At 38.7% G+C, this 23,251-nt stretch overlaps 1 protein-coding gene across 2 annotated transcripts in view; it reads left to right on the top strand.

The window, feature by feature from the left end:
• Window positions 1-23,251, top strand: part of Cd226 (CD226 molecule) — a 100,242-nt gene that overhangs the window by 13,316 nt on the left and 63,675 nt on the right. For both annotated transcript variants that reach the window (XM_060376956.1, XM_060376957.1), the window contains exons 2-4: window positions 3,340-3,456; window positions 5,198-5,269; window positions 5,516-5,854. In XM_060376956.1, the coding sequence (XP_060232939.1) occupies window positions 5,224-5,269; window positions 5,516-5,854 (385 nt within the window). In that variant the 5' untranslated portion in view covers window positions 3,340-3,456; window positions 5,198-5,223. The remainder of the gene's footprint in view (window positions 1-3,339; window positions 3,457-5,197; window positions 5,270-5,515; window positions 5,855-23,251) is intronic.

Below are 23,251 nucleotides of genomic sequence, written 5' to 3'. Positions count from 1 at the left end.
GTCCCACTGCGGCAGAATCGTATCTCCTGCTGTGGTTATAGTTAACTCCTTTACCCCAGGCACAAACTGGATATTGACACTGTTTTCACCTTCTAGTTCTTGAGAGCAACACTGCTATGAATGATGTTGTGTGGCTGAGTGGTTAGCACCTGGTTTAATGCCATGGGGTATACTTCTAGGGGTGAAATTGTTACATCCAGTGATCCTATTTGAGGACTTGAAAACTATTTTCGACAGAAGTTTCGAGCTTTCATATCCCTGTTAGTAATCCACAATTTTCAGTTTATCCACAGCACGTGTCCGTCTTCTCTTGTTATGATGGCCACTTAACAGACCAGAAAGTGATGTGTCAATGTGTTTTTATCTGCATTTGCCTCACAATAATGATTTTGAACACCTCCTAATGTGTTTGTTGCCCATTTATGCGTTGTCTTTGAATAAATGTTTCTTGAAGTACTTTACCTATTTTTAAGCTGTTACATATTTTGTAACTTGCCAGTCAGATATTTAATTCATATTATTTTGACTGGCTTTTTAATCTTCTTGACATCTATTTTAATACATGAGATTGTTAATTTTAATGAGTCCCAATTTGCTTTTTCTTTTGTAGCTTATACTTCTGGTGTCATATCTAATAATCCATAGTCAACTTCAAGGTCATGTAGCTCCTATATTTAGGTCAATTCATTTGATATAGTTCTTGCATCTGTTGAGAAGTACAAATTTAATCTCATGTGGCCATCAAGTTATTCCATCACCATTCTTTGAACATTGTATTGTGTTGATTCATTGTTAACATCAGTTGACAATAGATGTATTACTTTAGTTGTTTTGAAGTTCTCAATTTTTAAAAATTTTAATAATTTTATTACTAACTATACAATTATGCTGATGTCTTTTTAAGCTTTCAGCTATTATTGCTTATTTTCTTTTTAAAAATTTATTACAACGTATTCACTTTATATCCCAGATGTATCCCCCTTCTTCAGCCCTCCCAATCTCACTCTCCCTTCCTATTGTCCTTCCATGCCCCTTCCTAAGTCTACTAATAGGGAAAGTCCTCCTCTCCTTCAATCTGACCCTAGCCTATCACGTCTCATCAGGACTGGTTGTTTGGGGAAATCCATAGGACCCTTTGGTTAACAACTCAAATGGCTATCACCCAGTCCCAGTTCTGGAAGCTTCATTTGGTGACAAAACATGGCAATTTGGGACTCCATGTCCCTCATTATTTTAGAATTCATTTGGATTGCCTTTATCTGTTTAATGAGGTTTCCAGTGTGCTAGATTTCCATTGCACCTCTCAAATGCCCAGTTTTTGATTATCACTTTTATGCCATCTGTTTGTGTATTATCCTAATATCCTTATCCCATTATCAAGATTTTGATTATTAGCTTTGTACTAAGTTTTTAAATGGGATGAAGGACTCACCCAACCTTTTTTCCTCCAGGTAAATGTTAGCTATTCAGGGCCACTCACATTGCTGTATGTATTTCAGAATCAGATTTTTCACTTTTAAATAAAAGGCCAGTTTACTAAGGACTTAGACTATGGATTTAATTGAGAAATACTCTTTTTGTAACATTCTTAAAATTCGTATTTTATGAACACAGATCTATTCTAAACACATTTCTTAAGTGTGCCTTTTAATTTTTAGGTGTTCTTTTAAAAACTAGCAATATCTCTCATTTTCAACATAAAGTATTGGTTCATCTATTTGGTTAAATTTAACAGATGTGTTTTACTTTCTCAATTATAAATAGAATTGTTTTTTAAAATTTCATTTTATGTGATTTATTGTTAGATTTATGTGATTTATATGTTGTATGTTAGATTTTCATATGTTAATTTTCTAGTATGCATTTTTTCTTTGTTATCTGAATAGTATTGGGTAGATGTTTTATCAGCTGACATACAAAACAGTGTCATCAGTGTGCAGAGGGCAGGACTGCTTCTTTCTTGGCTGTGTAGGTATCTTTTATTTCTTTTTGCTTTTTGCTCTGGGTAAAGTCTGGAGAGCAACATGAACAGCAGTATTGAAAGCCAGCATCTTTGTCTTGCTCCTAGTCTTAGAAGGACTCCCCCATTGAGTATGATATTAGCTGTGGTTGTTTCTTAAGCATTTTCACTAGTGGCAGTTTAAATTCTCAGATCATAGTCTTCCTTATTTGTCCTTCCTGCTTGATTCATTTGACCTTTCCTAATGTCCCTAGATAAGCTTCAGCTCTTTCAAAGATCTCACTCTATGGAGTGGGCAGCCCTCCTCCTGGACCCTTTATTACAGGAATGGACCCTAAAAGCTTCTCTTTTAGTTATTTTTTCACCCCATGTTTTTTTAATTTTAATTTTATTTTTATTAATTACCATTTATTCACTTTGGATCCCAGCTGTAGCCTCCTTCCCTTCCCCATCTCCTCCCAACCCCACCTTCCTTCTTCTCCTATGCCCCTCTCTCCTATTTTTATTATATTTGTATCATCCATAAACCTCTACAGATGTTTAGTTCTGTGAAAGTAGCTTCTACTAAACCTTTAGGTATATTTTCCTGACTGGATGCAACCTAGATCATGTGGAGTTAAGGATGCTATTACTGCTGTGTCTCTGACATAATAGGCCGTGTCTTGGCAACCAGCTGATTTATCTCATTTGCATGGAAATCATCTGAGTTGAGGTCACCATTTTATCTTGTTTAAATGATGGTAAAGATGTTCTAAAAGTTAGATGTCAGTGTTTGTTTATTCACAATCTTATCTCTACGGCGCAGCCAGAAACAAATGCACCACTTCAGATATATGTGGGCAGAAGTAACAAGGATTTCTGATAATATGCGATATATCTCACTGAATGCTCTGATGTCACAGTTGGTGGATTCAGTGGTTCAATGATTATAGATGCAAGTTTGTTCCCATATTCTGACAATTGTCCTCAGACTGATCTTCAACGTCATTATCTAGGAAAGTGTAGTAACCATGCAACATTTTTTTTTTTTCTCATTCACATCAAGTGAGGGAGGGGAGGAAAGAAAAAAGCCTTTCTTCTAGTATAGAATGTAAATAATATTCTGCACTCTGATTGGGTCATCTCAGACTCTGGCTGTCTTTACCAGACACTCAAATCAACCAAGTAGAATAACTTAGATTCATCATGTTTTGGTTTAGAGAAAGGAGTGGACACTGAAAGAAAGCCAAATTTCCAAAGAATCATGAAAAGAAAGTTGGTGACAGTTCCCCTCCTATGAACTTAGAGCTACTATCCAAAGTCTGTAAGAGCAAACATAACCTTACCCCATTACCTATAAAAGGCCACCTCTCATCATTTCCTGTCTATTTCCCCTCTAGTATCCATAGCTATAACAACACTGAAAATTGTCAGCTGCTGGCGTGGTGTACCTGGAGTCCTGTCTGCCTGAGTTGCTCATTCCTGCTCTTGACCTCAGTACAGGATTCATTACACAGGTGGGCAGAGCTTTCCCCAGTCATCCTCCTTACAGGCAGCTTCCACAGGGTTGCCATTCTGGGTATTTGGTCTTCTGAATACAATCATGAACTTCTTTCTTCATAACACTTAAGGCATTTTGCAAATAAGTATTTATTTTTAAGTTTGTTCAATGTTTTACTACCTGGATCAGGGATTTCTTAGACTGTAAAGCACTTCTCTATTATAGTCACATACACTTCCTGGTCACAGGATCACCCTATCCATACTCTGAACTTACTTCATTTCCTGAACATGTTCCCATGTGGATAAATCTTTTTTTCCTCCCACTTTATATGAAACATTTTCCAAATCTATTAGAATGAACCGTTCCCTCTTTTTATGATCATAAACTCAAATAGAATCATTTACATTGTTGAAATAAAGGTAAAAGGCAATATTGCCTTTTGAACTTTGTGTGTGATTTAATATAAAATATCAGTGTGTATCAAACACCCAGCATGAGCATGTGTTGGGGGGAATGTTTTCAGAGAACATGAAGTTCACATTGAAAGTGGGAACTGACCTTGTTTATAATGTTCACATTGTATCCTGGCTCTGCAAATGGGACCGAGTGCAACACAATTCTTCTTTTTACAAAGGTATAACTTTGATGTTGTTATGCTGAAATGCTCCTCACAGAGTTTTTAGAATTAGAATTACTGTTTTTATTTTAATTGTATTAGTTACTCATATTATAATTGTGTATACGTGTGTGTAAGATGTGTGGGTTCCTGTGCCATGGTACACCTATGCTGGTCCAAGCATAACCTTGTGCATAACTTGTGGAGTTATTTCTACCCTCCTATCTTTATGTGTGTTCTAGGGGATCTAACCCAGGTCACTAGGCCTGTGTAGCAAGCACTTTCCTGGCTGGCCCATCTTGCTGTAGCCCTGATTTGTTTTTATGGATGAAAGAGAAAAATGATGAGTCTTGGAAATGAATTCCATTCTGATAGTGTATCACAGTTATATGAGGTGTAACCCTTGAGGAGATTTGGCTGGGATATCTAATCTCTCAGTACTTCATACTTAACTTTAAAAAGTGGAAAAATCATCAGATATAGTGGTATATTTGCATGTGTCCTGGATGACTATCCTTTTGTAGCTAGAGATCCATTCTTCTTTATGTCTATACTCAAGTCTAGACAGGAGGTGCAACCGGAAGGCCACACCTGTGTGGCTGTCTGCTATCCAGGCTCCTCCCATCGACTCTAATTTTCATCCCCATTTCACTTTCTTAGCAAGGAGTAAGACCTGCCTATATCAAAAGAGGTTGACCCTCCTGCTTTGCTTCATTTCTCCTCAGATATTTACCACCTTCAACTCACTACATCTGGGACACCTTTAGAGCTGTGTCAGTCTCTTCCTGATATAATGGCATAGCATTTTACTTTCAAGATGCATTTTCATATCTCTTTAATGCACAGAGCTGTTTGGCACAGAGGACACACTCAGAAAACATTTGTCAGATGAAAGAATCTTTCTTGAAAATTATTTTTTGAAAGTAAACTGATTATTCAACAGAGAGATAACTGTAGTTTATTCATTCCTGTATGAGAGCAAAGCTGCCTTTGAAGCTAAAACTTCTATCCTGTGCTCATACTTCAGAGAAAAAAAAATGCAGCTGATAATATCTGAGAGGAAGGAAACAGTGCTTCATGCTGAGTTGTGAATATAACAGTATACACATTGTTTTCTTTTTTTTTTTTTTTCATACAGGCCACCCTCCTGAACTGTTTCCAGAGATGGCTTATCTTACTTTGCTTTTGGCTATTCTTCACGTGCACAAAGGTAAAGACAGTACTATAAGTTCAGTTAAAGTTTGCTTTGTTTTTGGTGTGTGAATGTGACATGTGCAGGATCTCTTAGATAATTTCTCACTTGTTCAGAAACACTAAAAATTACAAAAGCCAATTTTGTAGTTGAAATTGTCAGTCTTCACCATGAACTTGTTGTACTATTTGTTGTCTTAGGAAATTTATCTATTTGGTTTTGTCCTTATTGGATCTAACTCAATTTATGTGATGTATATTTTAGTGCTGTGTGAAGAGACATTTTGGGACACAACTGTTCAGCTTTCTGAGACTATGACTCTGGAATGTGTGTTTCCGTTGGCGGATAACTTAACCCAGGTGGAGTGGACCAAGATCAGTGGCACAGAGACTGTGACCATAGCTGTTTACAACCCTAACCATAGTTTGTTTATAGAGCATAACTACCTCGGCAGAGTGTACTTTCTAAACTCAACGGCGGGGTTCCGCAACATGAGCCTCTCCTTTTACAATGCCTCTGAAGCAGATGTTGGCACCTACTCCTGCTTGTTTCATTCTTTCCCAAGGGGACCTTGGGAAAAGAAGATAAAGGTGGTCCAGTCAGGTAAGGAAAAATCTTTATTTTTCTTTCGTCTACCTACAATGATTAGTTATAAGAACCCAACCCAAAGCTTAAAACATTATTCTGTTCTTTTTCCAGTTTCATTTCTAGATTCTTTGATGTTATTTTTCCTCAGAGAGTAACATTGTAAACCAATCTTATTTTTCTTAATTGCTCTCATTCTGAGTGGAAGCATCCCTCAGGTTTCAGTGATGTGGGAGGAAGCAAAGATTTACATAATCTTTAGGACGACCTAAGACTATATCCAAATAATGTCAATTTGTAGTTTCCAAGCCAGTGCGTTCTCTCACGGCTCATGTCAGCAATGTGGGTGCTGTGTCCTTTTGCTGGGCAGTTGTCCCTGGTTGTCTCAGCACCTGAGTTTTTATAATCTTTTCTGCATAATGTAATCTGAGTTTATTAGCAAATTATGAGGAAAGTTTAAGACGGAATTCATCTTCAGCCCATATACTTCCTTTAGAAACTCAGATATTGTGTCAGGAAGAAAATAATGATTTCTGCTAAAAGCACAGTGACAGAGCTTTGATTCTTCTCACATGGGCACGTGGACGGGGCATGATACTGCAAGGAAGTCTGGCTTTACAGCCATTGTTTTCTGTAAAACCTGTGTTAGTGGCTCACTCCCTCTCACCGAAGTAATTGAACAACACTTCAAGTTAATAATAATAATTTCCTTGTTGAATGGTTTAGGGATAATACATTTAATGAATCTACACCATGATATTTGGAGAATAGGGAATCATTACTATCAGCATTGAATCTTCAGATGTCAGTAAAAAGGAAAGGGTTTGAAACTATAGTTTCGGGGTTGGAGAGATGGCTCAGTGTTAAGAGCGCTGTCTGCTCTTCCAAAGGACCCAGGTTCAATTACCAACACCCACATGGCAGCTCACAACTGTCTGTAATGCCAATTCCAAGAGATCTGACACCTTCACACTAATGCACATAAAATAAAATTAAATAAATTAAAAAAAAGCACTCACAAAACTGTAGTTTCTTGTCCTTTAGCCCTCAGGTCATGTCCCATGGACACACAGTGAGGAGCATCTGTGCCGTCTGATGCCTTCTCTTAAAGAAATGCATATTCTGAAAGAACAATGATCATGGGACAAGAGGAATGCAAGTTAATTATGAAGAAATGAAACTTTGCTCATGTTGATTTCCTTTCTCTTGGGTATAGCTAAACTTGATTAATTTTGTGATGAGGTGTCAATTAGCAAAATAGCTATGAATACTTGTTTGTTAAAGGATTCTTCACTAGTAACTTCACTAAGGAACTGGCTTTCCATCATGCACAGACAGCTGTTTAATGTTCTCTGCTAGCTTTGAGTATAAAGTTCCCTTTGACCCATATCTCCAGCAAAGGATAGAAGTGACGTGGGCTTTGGAATGGGACAATGCACTCCACATGTAGCACAAGCCTTCACGCTTGGAAAGAAAGGCCCCTCCCCCCTCTTGGCCTGTGGTGTCAGAATTTTCAGTTTCTCTCACAAGCCAGATATTTTGATGTGTGTCATAGAAGAGAAGGTATATGTTATATTCAGAGAAGACATCTTTGAATGTTTAACAGGGAGCTAAACTGTCAAACATTGTTGCATTAGTTTTGAAAGAGTTTGGGGAGATTTTTCCCCATGATATATATCGCTCAAATTTGCTACCCCCTTTACTTTTCTAGGCCAGTGAAGGAGAACCTTTGGGGCTTTGAAAACGGAATGGCGAGAGGTTCTATTATTTCTAGAGGAAGGACTACTATTTCTTCATTGCCTCATGTGTCTCTCATAGTGAAATCCTGAAACATGTTCTGTTGACTTAAAAGAAGTAATGATTTTTATTTTTGAAGAACATATTGGTATAATGGGCTGTAGCATTTGGTCTATAAGGTAAATTTTAAACTATAACAAGTATGTTTAATTTCACCACTATCCTTAAAAAAAATCTACCCTTCAAAATCTCAAAATCTTTGAATATTTGTTATATTTAAAAATTTACCTTAAAATGTATCTAAAATTCTCATTTTATGCTTTATTCACAACTTAACAAGATCTATAAGTACTGTCTTATTCTATGTAATATAAAAATGGAGTTGATCTATTTAATACAAAAAAATCAAACTTAAAATGTAGAAATATTTTTGGCTAAGGCTGAGGATCTGTCTTGCTTCCATGTATGTGGACCTATCTGCATTGCCCACGTGGCATGCCTGGGTTGGCTACCCAGAGGCTATTTAAAGTGGGCTGGCTTTCCCCAGGGTCAGATGATTGTTCAAGGTTCCTTAATAAATTGCATTGAAAAAAAAAAAAAAGAAGAAGAAAATAATATATATAAAAAAAGAATAAATGTAATCACATTTGAAAAAAATATAGAAATACTAAATTATCGTAATCATAAATTGGGAGTTGATATATTTATTATTAAAAGGAAAACAAAAATCAGAAATCCTAATGTGCATCAAATTCTGAAATCCACAATTTCACAGGAAAGTGTGAGGCCACATGCTCGTCATAGATATTGACTTCTGTTCTTCACTAGTGACTCTCTATGACTGAGAAATCTTCCTTTCAGTGCCTTTCACAGATCTCCTCACTCCTCCCCACTGTACACGTGGACGTGGATGCTACCTTCACAATATACCCATAAGGCACTGCTGTGCTTAGAAAAGTCTTCTGGCTTTTCTAAGTCCTCCAGCTCAGTATATGTCCCATGGGGTAACACCATAGTTGGAAGTTAAGTGATATCTGGGAATATTTGAGCCTCTAGGCCTTACAAAGATGAGAGTGAACACTTCATATGTATCTACAGAGCTCCTTTGTACTCTTTCCCCCTCCTCCTTTCCTTAGTCTTTCAGCAGAGACTTGAGCTAGTCAGAGATCTTATTCTGGATCAGTGATACTATTAATGGAAAGACCTTTAAAATATTTGTTATCTTTAAAATAAAGATTCTTAATTACTAATAAAGTTAAATTGATAAATTACCCCTATTATTTTTCACAATTTATGGTAAAATATACTGAGGTGACTTAGGTGATAACATTTCCAAACAGGTCTTTGCTAGCAGAGTTTGTGGTAGAAGTCTTGGAAACACATTGCTCACCTTGTGCCTCTGGCCTTAGTGTCAGTGAAATAAAATACATTTCTAGTTAAATAACCCCCTGCTTGCCACAGAGCGATTCACTCCAATACTCTACCCAACTTTCACGAGATACCCACTGAGTATAAAGCAATCAAATGTCTCTTATAGTATATTTGAATACTCAATCACTGATGGGGGCAGGAACAACTGAAGGAGGTGGGAAGAAGAGACAGAGACAGAGATATAGAAACTGTCACATGCTCAGCAACAGAGATGAATATCACACCTATTTTGGAATATGATACATTAGCTGGCTAAAGAATCACATGTTCTATGATATAATAATTCTGCTATTTGATATTCTAGAAATTTCTCACATAAATCAGAAACCCCCAACCATTTTTTATAGCAACAGTGATGATAGGAGCAATATTTTGAAACCATCCAGAAGTTCATCAAGAGTGGGAGAGGCACATATGCAGGGCTCAGCCATGCAGCAGGAAACGGCATCCTGAGAAAAGAGAAATCGCCACTATGCCTGCCAACAGAGATGAGTGTCACCAAAATCACATTGAAGGATGTAAGCATACCGTAGATGACTTTGGGTGTGGTTCCTGTCGTTTAGATGTATATGCACGCAAGTCTGAACAGAACACGATTGACTGACATATAAACAACAATCATAACAACAAAATAAGGCTACAGGATCAAGGAGCTCTAAAGCATGATCAGGAACACAGAATCAGGAATGAGCACCAGTGTTCAGTGTTCATCATCATAGTTATGCTCATAAACAAATGTTTTATTTATTATTTCTCAAAAACTGTACCATAACGTTTATTTCAAATGTGCAGTTTCTAGAAATATGGTGAAAATATTTCACTGCAAATTTTGAGCAGTTCAAAATACATACCTATGTAAGGTAAGCACTAAATTTCCACTCTTATTTGGCCTGAAGGTTAGAAAGAAGGAAGCTTCACGAATGCACCTTTTTTTTATGATATGAAAACTGGAAGATATTAGGTTTAGTTTAAAATGACAGAGAATTAGGAGACCGGATTGGGCTTATAAGACATAAAGTGTTTCTGATGCCCCAAGTTGTAACACAGCCTCTGAGCACCCATCACTCAATATGATGGAACAGTAGAGCAAAGGAGCATTTCATGACTGAATATATCAGCTTTGAAGCGATTTTATCCCCCAGCATATGAAAAAGATAGTTAACAAAGTATCAGTGAGTAGATGCAAAAACTAAGGCCATAGTTTGGAGAAGGATAAAACTGAAGTGTGTGAGGGCATTTATGTGCAGATATGGAAGTTAAGGGGAAAGGAGGGAGAGAGACAGGTATGCAGGGAAGAATGAAGCAGAAGAGATGGATCCGTGGTATGGGAGCCACAGTTGTAGGGTTACCGTTCTTGCTCTGTGCAGGTGCTTGGTTGGCTGCACCATGTGACTGTGCCATTCTTACTCCAGTATGCGGTCATCTGAGGTTGGACACTGAGTTCATTCTTCTTGGGTAGGACAAGGTCATCCATGTCTTTCATACTCCTTTCATGGTCTCTTATTCTCTCTCCTTGCTAGTCTAGCACTCTTTGCCCAGGTGCCAGCAGCTGACACATCAGCTAAACTGTCCATGCAAGTTTATTGCTGGTTAGTAGTGCCCAGATTCCTTTAACCACAGGGCTCCAGAGTGGGTAGCAGTTCGGAGGAATTATCTTTATGTCAGGCTTCCAAGATGGAAACGGAGTAGTGTACTAGATCCGTAAACAGGCTTGTTGATATGGGAAATTGAACTCATATATTAACTCATCCACCAAATCTTTATTAAGAATCTATAACCTTCTAGGTAATGTTCAGTGATTTGGAAGATAGAAAGCCATGGGCCATAGCTCTACATGTAGTTTATCCTCGTTTACAAGTCATAGCTTGGCTTATTTCAATAGGTGGTCTTTCAGCTGTCTTTTATAATCTGTATTAATAATGTCAGCACACTTTTATTTCAGCTTTTGTTTTATTTATCCAGACTTAACAAAAAGAAAAATGCATAAAACGACTCTACCTTGTGTAGCACTGACAGGTACAAAGTATTGAAGGTGAAGACTTGGTCTGAAAGGCCAAGGCATTCTGAATGTCAAAGGACATTCTAAAGCTGGGGAGCCACTAAGAAAGGATCTCTCACAGACTTTTGCTACAAAGGTTGCTGAAATTGCTCAGGTCAGATCTTTATCTGTATTCTTTTAACTCTCAAAGGTCAAGTAAATCCACACTCCTTTCATTGGTCCTTACTGCAGCTACTTTTTACCCAGTCTGAAAGAAGCAGCCACAAAATCTGGAATGCATTTCCTCTATAGCGCAGGTGTTGGGGGTTGGGTTGTGTGGGTGCTGGTATGTGGTGGGCGCAAGGCCTCGTGGTGCATGCGAAGGGGGACACTGCTCAGCCTTCGGCGTCTATCAGCATCACCGCAGAACACTTCCAGCCCACAGGTCAGGGCTACCAAGGCTGTCTAGACTTCATTATTGTTTAAAGTTTTTCTCATCAAAGTCAAAATCTACGGAGAGCATGCATTGATCTCTGTAGAATTAGTGCATAGATTAAAAAATGACCATTACAGAAATTTACCCATAAACTAGTTACATTGCTGAAGACAGTAAAGGTTTTGAAGCTGCTAACATTTTTAAGATCATCAACTCAATTCTTCTGGGATCAATGCAAGTGACTCCCTGGGGCGACATCTCCCATGTTTACTTTAGAATAGTTTTAATTAAATGAGTTGGCTGATGGGGCTGCTGTCACTTGCCTAGAAAGATTATTCACAATCCAATAAATCCTAATGTGTGAAAATTTCTCCTGATTTCAGCTACTTAGCCAACCTACATCTTCAAAATCACAGTCTTGCTCATATCTGCTCATGGTCCACAGGATGAGGGCACAGGGCAGTGTCTAGAGAAAGACCTGTGTTCACTAGGAGAGGGATATAGGAAAGTGTTCAAGGAGATAGAGATAACATGCTATTTTCTATATACTAACACTTGAAATAGACATGGGTGACATACCTGTGGAATGCAGCAAGGCTGAAGATGGTGGTCAGTAATAAATATGGGCATGAGCTCTGTGTTCAAATGTTCAAATTAATCGTCAGAATGCTTACAGAAGTTCACATTCTCATTTTGCTGACTGCTTTCCAGAACAAACTTGTGCTATTTCTTGGGTGTAGAATGAAATTTATTCTGCTACCAAAATTAACATCTCAGAATGTGTTAGTGAAGATGTGTGTGTGTGTGGTCTATAAATATAGTGTAATTTTCTTTTTTAGTTGAAAATAGATTCTTCTCTTGTACACTATATTCCAACCACAATTTTCCCTTTCTCCATTCCTCCCAGCCTCTACCCACCTGCCCTATCGCTCAGATCCATTCTTCCCCCATTTCCTACCAAAAAGGAGCAGGAATCCAAGAGACAATAACCAAAGATAATAAAACAAGACAACTGCCCGCATATTGAGGCTGGACAAGGCAAGTCAACAGGAGGAAAAGAATCCCAAGAGCATGAAAACGTGTCAGAGACATACCTGTTTCCACTGTTAAGAGTCCCACAAACCACCAAATTTACAGCCATAGCATGTGCACGGAGGACCTGGTGCAGTCCTGTGCAAGCCTGCTGCTTCCTGCGAGCTTCAACTTGAGCTCTGTCCAGTTGATTCCGTGGGCCACGGTGTGCTCCATGCCCTCTGACTCTTACGATCTTTCCTTACTCTCTTCTGTGGGGTTCCCCAAACTCACAGGAGAGGGACCCGATCAAGACCTCCCACTTAGACTCTCCTCAAAATGTCTGGCTGTGGGTCTCTGTACTCACTCCATTCCGATCTGCTCCTGGAGGAAGCCCCTGATGATGACAAGACAAGGTACTGATCTATGAGTACAGCAGAATATCATTAGGGATCATTTCATTGATTTTTGAGGATGGGGCAGTTGTGTTTTGTTCTGCCTAGGTCTCCGGACCTTCCAGTCTACATCTCGTGGCCATTCAGACATGTGCTTTCTCTTATGGGCCTCAAGTTAAAACAGAGATTGTCTGGCCACTCCCTCAAGTTCTGAGCCACCATTGCCCCAGCACATTTTGCAGACCGGACAGATTATATAGGTCAAAACTGATTTGGCTGGGTAGGTGTCCAGGTTTCTTTTTTTAGTTTTTATTTTGGTAGCCTGCACAGTACCTTCTTGTGCCAAGGAAACTAGAACATAGGGGTGAGGGCTCCAGGCAGTCACCAGCCTGACCTCTCTACATTCAGCGAGCTATGTGGGCGTTGTTCTTAGCAATAGGCCCCAGTTTTCAGAGAGTGACTCTGTCCTAGCATCAGCCTGGGTTGTTTGGAGATCTCCATCAAACCCTCTCCATCCACCACTCAACTGAGTGTAAATCGTCCCCACCACTGGAAGCCTGGCCTGGTTACAGAAGATGGCCAGTTCAGAGTCTGTATTCCCCAAATCTAGGCGTCCTCACTGGGCCATCCCCACAGGTTCCAGGAAGGTGCCACTGCACTGGGTTTCCACACTGCCTCAGAACCCCAGACTATGGGAAATTTTAAATCATATTTCCAACTAATTCCAGGAATGGATAGAATAAACTTATTTTTTCCTTAAAAACTGCATGCTTTAATTGAATACACTCCTTTTTTTTTTTCACAAGAGAAACATCCAAGGAATTCCATTATTATTTCTGATATAGGGCTTGGAAATGTTAGTGTATTTACCATGAGACAGTTAGTTTGTTCAGTTAGCTCACGGAATCAGATTTCTCAATGAAACCGTTCGTTATCGGTTCATTGTGTGTGTGTGGTGTTGAGGATCAAACTTCACGTCTCATGCATGCTGGGTAAGCTCCCCCCCACTCTGCAGTATTCCCAGTCTCCTCTGCTTTTTAAATACATATAGATAGTTAAATAATTAATATTTATAAATAGAGCTGCTATTTCTCTTATATGTTAGACTTTTCTATAAAATAAGAATTTAATCAGATAGAAATATGTCCAACCACTAGTACTGCATTTCCTTGAACTGACTTAATATTTGAATTCTTATTTTTTAAATTATTTATTTAAAAATTAAAAAATTAATTATTTATTACAGTTTATTCACTTTGTACCCTAGCTATGGCCCCCTCCCTCATTTCTTTCCAATCCCATCCTCTCTCCCTCTTTTTACCCTATCCCCCTCCCCTAATCCATTGATAGGGGAGGTCTTCCTCCCCTTCTATTTGACCTTAGCCTATCAGATCTCATCAGGACTAGGACTGGCTGCATTGTCTTCCTTTGTGGCCCAGCAAGTGGGAGGTGATCAGAGAGCCTGTCACTGAGTTTATGCTAGAGACAGTCCCTGCTCCCCTTACTAAGGAACCCACTTGGAGACTGAGTCTATGGGCTACATCTGAGCCAGCATGGTCCTTGGTTGGGGTATTAGTCTCTGAAGGGCCGCCAAGGGCTCTGTTGGCCTTCTTTTAGAACTGCTGTCCCCTCCAGGTCTTTCTATCTCACCCTTCTTTCATAAAATTCCATGCATTCTGCCTAAAGTTTGGCTGTGAGTCTCAGCTCCTGCTTCAATACCTCGATCAGTAGAGTCTTTCAGAAGCCATCTGTGGAAGGCTCCTGCCTCATTCCCTGTCTTCTCCTGCTTCCAGTGTCTATCGCATTTACCCTTCTGAATAAGGATTGACATCTTCCTTAGGGTGTTCTTTATTGTTTAGCTTCTTTAGAAATATAGATTTTAGTATGTTTATCCTATATTATATATCTAATAACCATTTATGGGTAAGTGTATACCATGTGTGTCTTTCTGCTTCTGGGTTACCTCACTCAAGATGATCTTTTCTAGTTCCGTTCATTTGCCTACAAATTTCATGATTTCCTTGTTTTTTTTATTTTTATTATTAGTTACATTTTATTAATTCTGTATCCCAGCTGTATCCCGCTCCCTCATTCCCTCCCCAATCCCATCCTCCCTCCCTCATCTCCTCCCTGCCCCTTTCCAAGTCTACTGATTGGGAAGGACCTCCTCCCCTGTCATTCTGACCCTGTTTTGTCAGGTACCTTTAGGACTGGCTGCAAAGTCCTCCTCTGTGGCCTAGCAGGACTGCTCCTCCCTTGGGGAGTGAGGAGGTCAAAGAGCCTGCCATTGAGTTCATGTCAGAAATAATCTCTGTTCCTCTTACTAGAGAAAACCAATTGGTTACTGAGCTACCATGGGCTACATCCGAGCAGAGGTTCTAGGTTATATCTGTACATGGCCCTTGGTGGAGTATCAGTCTCAGAAAAGACTCCTGTGCCCAGATATATTTGGTCCTTGTGGAGCTCCTAGCCTTGCCAGGAGTCATACTAACTCCCCCTTCTTTCATATGATTCCCTGCACTCTGCAGATGGTTTGATTATGAGTCTTAATATCTGCTTTGATACACTCTTAGGTAGAGTCTTTCAGAGGTCCTCTGTGGTAGGCTTCTGTCCTGTTACTTGTTTTCTACTTCCAATGCCCATCCCATTTGTCTTTCTAAGTGAGGATTGATCATCTTACCCCGGGTCTTCTTTCTTATCTTCTTTAGGTGTATAGATTTCATTATGTTTATCACATCTTATAGGTCTATATAAGTGAGTATATACCATGTGTGTATTTCTCCTTCTGGGATACCTCACTCACAAGCCCTCCTGTATACCAAAGACAAAAGGGCCGAGAAAGAAATCAGGGAAACAACACCCTTCATAATAGCCACTTATAACATAAAGTACCTTAGGGTGACTCTCACCAAGTAAGTGAAAAACCTGTTTGAAAAAACTTTAAGTCTCTGAAGAGAGAAATTGAAAAAGATATCAGAAGATGGAAAGATCTCCCGTGCTCATGTATTGGTAGGATTAACATAGTGAAAATGGCCATCCTGCCAAAAGCAATCTACAGATTCAATGTAATTCCCATCAAAATACCAACTCAATTCTTTACAGACCTTGAAAGAAAGAGTCTCAGCTTCATATGGAGGAACAAAAAACCCAGAATCTCCAAAACGGTCCTGTACAACAACGGATCATCTGGAGGTTATCTCCATCCCCAATCTCAAGCTGTACTACAGAGCAATAGTAAAAAATAACTACGTGGAATTGGCATAGAAACAGAAAGGAGAATCAATGGAACCGAACAGAAGACCCAGAAATAAACCCGCACACCTATGAATACTTGATTTTTGACAAAGAAGCCAAAACCATTCAATGGAAAAAAGATAGCATCTTCAACAAATGGTGCTGGTCCAACTGGATGTCTATATGCAGAAAAATGGAAATAGATCCATATTTATCACCCTGCACAAAACTAAAGTCCAAGTGGATCAAAGACCTCAACATAAAACCAGATACTCTAAATCGGTTAGATTTCCTTGTTTTTAATAGCTGAGTAGTATTCCATTGTGTAAATATACCTCAATTTCTGTATCCATTCTTTGTTTGAGGGGTATCTAGGTTGTTTCCACATTCTGGCTATTATGAATAAAGCTGCTATGAACGTAGTTGAGCAAATGTCTGTAAGCTTATGTTTTTCATCAAACATATTTTATCTAGGGTTCTTAAGCATCTTTACCTCCCTTCCCACTCCCCACAACCTTAGTTAGAAGATTAGTAGTTAAAAGTGCTATAGTCCTCTTTTATCTACTTCCTGCTGATTAAGGTTGATTGTCGTTAGGGGATCACCAGACACAATCTTCAAGATACCAGTGATTCTGTCCAAAAGCCAGCATGGAACAGCAAAAGAAAGTCAGAGAAAGCCACAAGTGTCAGTTGGATTGCCTGGAGAAGCTTTCTAGAATGTTTCTTTCTGTGAATTCAAGTGTTAAAGCATGAAGATCAAGTCAGTGATGTTGATCCCAAATAGAGATGGATCACTCTGCCTGGGCCTCTACATATGTCCTCTCCTCCAAGTCCACCCACAGATGTGCCCCTCTCCCATGAGGGGTCACAGCAAAACATCATGTGCCCTGTTACAAGCCAACCTGGGCAAAACATTACATGACAAAATTCAGTCTTCAAGTAAACTAGAATTTTCCACTCCAAATGTCCTTATTGTATACTTGAGCATCTTTAGGATATATGCCCAGGAGTGATATAGCTGGATCTTGAGGTAGCGCTATTCCTAATTGTCTGAGAAAGCACCAGATTGATTTCCAAAGTGGTTGTACAAGTTTGCATTCCCACCAGCGATATAGGAGTATTCCCCTTTCTGCAAAGCCTCTCCAGCATGTATTGTCACTTGAGTTTTTGATCTTAGCCATTCTAATGGGTATAAGATGGAATCTCAGAGTTGTTTTGATTGCATTTCCCTGATGACTTAGGATGTTGAGCATTTCTTTAAGTGTTTCTCTGCCACTCTGTAATCCTCTGTTGAGAATTCTCTCTTAGCTCTGTAACCCATTTTTAATTGGATTATTTGGTTTGTTGGTGTTTAAGTTCTTGAGTTCTTTGTATAGTCTGGATATTAGCACTCTGTCAGATGTAGGGTTGGTGAAGATCATTTCCCAGTCTGTAGGCTTTGATTTTGATTTATTGACAGTGTCCTTTACAGATGCTTTTCAGTTTCATGAGGTTCCATTTATTGATTGTTCATCTTAGAACCTGAGCTCTTTTTTTTTTGATTATTTTATTTTATTAATTACACTTTACTCACTTTGTATCCCCCCCATGGTTTCCTCCCTCCTCCCGTCCCAATTCCTCCCTTCCTCCACCCTCTGCATGCATGCCCCTCCCCAAGTCCACTGACAGGGGAGGACTTCTTTTCCTTCCTTCTGAGCCTAGTCAATTAGGTCTCATCAGAAGTGGCTGTGTTCTTCTGTGGCCTGGTAATGCTGCTTCCCCCTCAGGGGGAGGTAATTAAAGAGCAGGCCAATCAGTTCCTGTCAGAGACAATCCCTGTTCCTATTACAATGGAACCCACTTGGATACTGAACTGCCATGGGCTACATCTGTGCAGGGGTCTTAGGTTATCTCCATGCATAGTCTTTGGTTGGAATAGCAGTCTCAGGAAAGACCCCTGTGCTCAGAATTTTTGTTGCTCTCCTTGTGGAGTTCCTGTCCTCTCCCAGATCTTACTGTTTCCCACTTCTTTCTTAAGATTCCCTGCACTCTGCCCAAAGATTGCCCATAAGTCTCAGTATCTACATTGATAGTCTGCAGGGCAGAGCTTTTCAGAGGTCCTCTGTGTCAGGCTCCTGTCTTGTCCCCTCTTTTCTCCTTCTTCTGATGTCCAGCCTCTTTGTCTTTCTGGGTAGGGATTGAGCATTTTAGCAAGACAGAGCTCTTAATGTTCTCTTTCAGAAGTTGTCTCCTGTCTAAAAGAGGTCAAGGCTCTTCCTGACTTTTTCTTCTAACTGATTTAGTGTGTCTGGTTTTATGTTGAGGTCTTTGATCCACTTGGACTTTAGTTTTGTGTAGGGTGATAAGTATGAATCTATTTGCATTTTTATATATGTAGACATCCAGTTAGGCCAGCACCATTTGTTGAAGATGCTGTCTTTTTTCCATTGTATGGTTTTGGCTTCTTTGTCAAAAATCAGGTGAATGTAGGTGTGTCGGTTTATTTTTGGGTCTTTGGTTCAATTCCATTCATCCACTATTTTGTTTCTATGCCAGTACCATGCTGTTTTTATTACTTTTTTTTCCTATAGTACAGCTTGAGAGAAGGGATGGAGATACCTCCAGAAGATGTTTTATTTTACAGGGTTGTTTTAGCTGTAAACAAACAGGGTTTTTTTGTTTTTCCATATGAAATTGAGAAGTGTTCTTTCAAGGTCTTGTAAAGAATTATGTTGGTATTTTGATGGGAATTGCTTTGAATCTGTATTTTGCTTTTGGTAAAATGGCCATTTTCACTGTTTTAATCCTACCAATCCATGAGAATGGGAGATCTTTCTATTTTTTAGCTTCTAATTCTTTCTTCAGAGACTTGATTTTCTTTTTCATACAATTAAAAAATCTCCTTTCTACACTCATTTCCACCTGTCTTTTCTCTGGCTGTCTCTTCATAAATATTTCTCAAGTGTTGTGAGATATGTTAGGTAGGACATATGCAGTAGTAAAATTGTTTGGGTTTCTAATCTCAACCTCAGATCTGGATTACAATCCAATCCAATGCGTCTTTAATGTGGGTGTACTGAAGATGAGACAGTGATTCTTAGAGAAGAAGTGTAACATTATATGTGTGTTTTTGAAGGATGGATTAAAGGAAAGGGAAAGGGAGTATTCAGGGAGTTTCAGTGACCAAAGGATACTTGAGTTTTCTGAAGAAGGAAGTTTAGAACTTCTGGAATTGTAGAAAAATCAGAGTAGTACAAAATAGTTTCCTGGTATATGAAAATCATACTATAATGACACAATCAATGTGAATCCATTTTGTTTTCAGACAACTGTGCACTTAATAGATTCCATGTACAAGTTAGTTCAAAGTGAATCATAAGGATGCAGAAATGTTTTGTTGTGCTGTCACTAGAAACTCTAGATTATGATTGTGAGGGGTTAATGGAATCATTAATGTAGGTTTAGTTCATCATGGCTGATACCTTTGTAAATAGCCTATTAGAGTTGAGAGAGGGAAGACATATGAAGACATGAGAAGAAGAGAATGTTCTGAAAGCCAAAAGGAGAGGCATCAGAAGGAACCAACATGACAGACATCTTAAGTTTGGTGTTCTAGCATTCAGAATTCTGAAAATGAAAAGTCTGTTGTTTAAACCAGCTTTTTCTGTGTTACTTTGTTATGGTAGCTCCTCGGGAAGCTCCTTTGTCTGTGGTAATTAATCTTGTCAGCTTGATTGGATTTGAAGCTACCTAGGAAAGACATCCACATGTGTCTCTGAGAGCTTCTCCCGAGAGGTTTAACAGAGGCTGAAACACCACCATCCCTGGCTGGGGCCTTGGAACGAATAACACAGCACACTGAGTGTTGGTTGTTTTCACTCTGTTTCATAGCCCGTATGCATTGGTACCAGCACCTCACTCTTTTGTCACTATACCCGCTTTGCCATTATCCATTGTATCTTAAGCCATGAGCCAAAATAAACCTCTTTTTGGTCACAGCAATGAGGACAGTGACAAATTTGCCACCCATGTTTTTACATGCTATCAGTTTTTTTCTCTACTCCCTCTCTGTGCATTGTCGCTGTGAACATGTTGTAAATATAGAAGACCTGCTCAATAAAGAAATAGTAGTGCAGAGTAGAAGGAAATGACACCTCAACACACATTCATAGTCACTAACCCTGAGATGCACATGAGAAAGCATTAATTTCGTACACAATTAAATGAAATATAACAATCTCTTATGAGTTCTGTTCAGGAAGTCAAAAACATTTTCCAGGATGGTGGCAGATTATTACATAATATCTCACTTACTAAAGAGGATTGGATAAAAGGGAAATATCTGATTGATCACTTGTGGAAAGTAAATTCAAGTGAGAACAACACTGCAGTGAATGATGACGACAGGAGTCAATTTTCGAAATAAAGGTCTGAGAGACTGACAGTTTAGAAAAAACAGGGGTAACTGAGATGAAGCTTAGGCTACTTGATTGAGAGAATCTAAGGACAACACTTGCTGACTAGGTTAGAGGCATGAGGATAAGCAAGTTATGAATGAGATTCAGTTCCAAATAGAAGGAGAATAGCAAGGACTCAGTTTGGAAAGGGAAATATGGCTTTGCGTGTCTATAAGTACAAAGTACAAAGAGTCTGACATTTTGAATTATGTTGTTTCATTATTTTTTGCGATATGGCATTTCTCCCACAGAAAGTTCTAGGATGGGAAGTAAATGGTATTTTAAATTTCTTTTATATTTATTTATTTTATGGAATAAAATAAATATATTATTTATTTTGCCTGGAATTACATAGGGTTGGCAGCTGTCACGTGGGTACTGGTAACCAAACCAATTCTCTGAAACTAGTTCTCTGCTCTCTGAAAGAGCAGCAAGTGTGTTTAGCTGATAAGCCATCTCTCCAGTCCCAAGGCAGACATTTTCATCTTAACAAGACCATACTGCAGTTCTTATTCTAGTTCGCATTTGGTTATTCACTAAGTATCAGAAAATTTCCCCAATTTTCTGAATGTAAGAGGTAGACTGGTTGTCCTGCTCCTTGATCACCTCCCCCTGAGGAGGGAGCAGACTTACCAGGCCACAGAAGATGACAATGCAGCTACTCCTGATGAGATCTGATAGACTAGGATCAGAAGGAAGGAGAGAAAGACCTTCCCTATCAGTGGATTTGGGGAAGGGCATGCGTGGAGAAGGGGGAAGGAAGATGAAATTAGGCAGGGAGGAGAGAGGGGTTTATGGGGGGATACAAAGTGAATAAAGTGTAATTAATAAAAGTTAAAATAAAAAAGAGATAGACTCAAACGCTTTAATTTAATGAACTGTCTATCATTAGACTAGTACCCAATGAAAATACCTAAGTGTTCTGAAACATGAAGCCTGTTTGCCAAGACAGATGAGATTGTGTGAGACAATTTGGCTGGTTGTGTTTGTGGAGAAAATTTAATGCGGGTGGAGGGAGGTAATTTTCCCCAGTATATAAGTTATGTCACAGGTGCATAATTCCTTGGAGGAAGTGTGGTATCTAACAGAAGATTTGGATTATCTACAGGGTTCTCCTGCAAACTCTCTCTCTCTTTATCCACGAGAACAATTTATCATCTGTGACACCCTTTCACTCACTCTCTTTCTTTGATGTTTTGGAATATTTTATGCATTTAATTTTAGAGTTTGCGATAGGTGTTTTCAAACATTCTTTTGGCTTTATTACTGTTTGTTCCTCTGGGCATTGTAACTCTTCCCATTTGGATGGTCTTTTTTCCTTTTCTTTATGTTGTACCTTCCTCTGACCATGACACTTTGACTTTTCATTTTAGTCACAAGGGGTTTTATTTTTAAGCACAGGACCTTTTAGTTCTGTTAGAATATGTTTCCCTTAGACTTTCAAACATGTTTTTCCACATTCTTGGGGTTTCTTTTGGTATTTTTACCTTTTAAACTAGGACGTATATATATATTTAAAACCAGAATATTTGCATTTTACTATGATTTTCATTTGTTAAATATGAAAAATTTCCAGTGAACATTCTTTTATTTTGACTTTCTATTCAGAATGGGTTTTAGTCATCTGAATAGGCAATTGCTTCAAAGCCCACCATTTATGTGTCTTTTCCATTTCTCAGCACAGTGTAAAAATTCAATACTTTTAAAAAATTCTTATGTATTAAGTAACCAGCTAGAGAAGAAATTTGAGTGTACTAAGATTTTTCAGAGAAGAGATTCAAGAGATTTAGGATGTGGACAATTTAGCTATCCACTAGTCTCTCCATGTTTAATTTTCTTTTACTCTGTTCCTTGGGACAGATTGATAGCATCACATGGGGGGCTGTTTTCTACAATAAAAAAATACTGACTTCTGTAGCAATTACTATTTAGAATTGAGTTAAGATGCCCCAGTAGGTGACACTCTATCTTATTTTTATAGTCTTATTTTTATAGATGATTTTCCCCCATTCAGAATCAGATTTGTCCCTTTTGTTGGAGCTGTCCCTTGTTTCAAAGTTTCCTGTAAATCCTTTCAGTATTTTAAAGCTTGGACAATTGTGTGTAAATTATGTTTTTCTATTAGTTCTCAGACAGAATGATTGAAAGCTTCATTAAGGAATGCTAAGGTTTTAAAAATTCAGAATGGTTGGGTCCGTGCATGGAAAGTAGGAAAATTCTGTTGAAAGCAAGAGACTTGGAAGCATCATGTGCGGAGGACATGTACTGGATTCCAGTTGGTTCACATGTCTTCCCTCTGCTTTGAGTCTCAGCATCTTTCCTGCTCCAGCCTCTTGGCTTGTCTTTCTGCAGTGTGACCCTTTCTTTCCAATGTTATCCCAAAACTCGCTATTTTGCTACCACTGTCCCCTTTAAAACTGCTCTTACAAATTTGTGTGAAACTTGCCACTTCAAAGCTATCTTGAGTGGACTGTAAAGGACCCTACTCCCAGGCATTTATTCTCATTATTGTGGGTCCTTGAACTGTGCCCAAAATCTAGGTTTCTTGACTTCATTCATTTAGTGAAGAGGTGATTTCTAAATTCAGGAGTTCTAAATCATGTCTCTGTAGTTCTTTAATGTTAATTATGCTATTGAACATGGTTGACTTTTAAACATTATAGACATTCAGGAAATACTCAAGGACTTTCTTCTCAATGCTTAAATTACTTTTCATTCTCTACACTAGCTCTGTATTAAAATATAAAATAATGCATT

Source organism: Meriones unguiculatus, chromosome 2, assembly GCF_030254825.1.
Source record: "Meriones unguiculatus strain TT.TT164.6M chromosome 2, Bangor_MerUng_6.1, whole genome shotgun sequence".
Lineage (NCBI taxonomy): Eukaryota > Metazoa > Chordata > Mammalia > Rodentia > Muridae > Meriones > Meriones unguiculatus.
The sequence above is the reverse complement of the archived record's forward strand: the minus strand, read 5'-3'. Positions and strand labels throughout refer to the sequence as shown.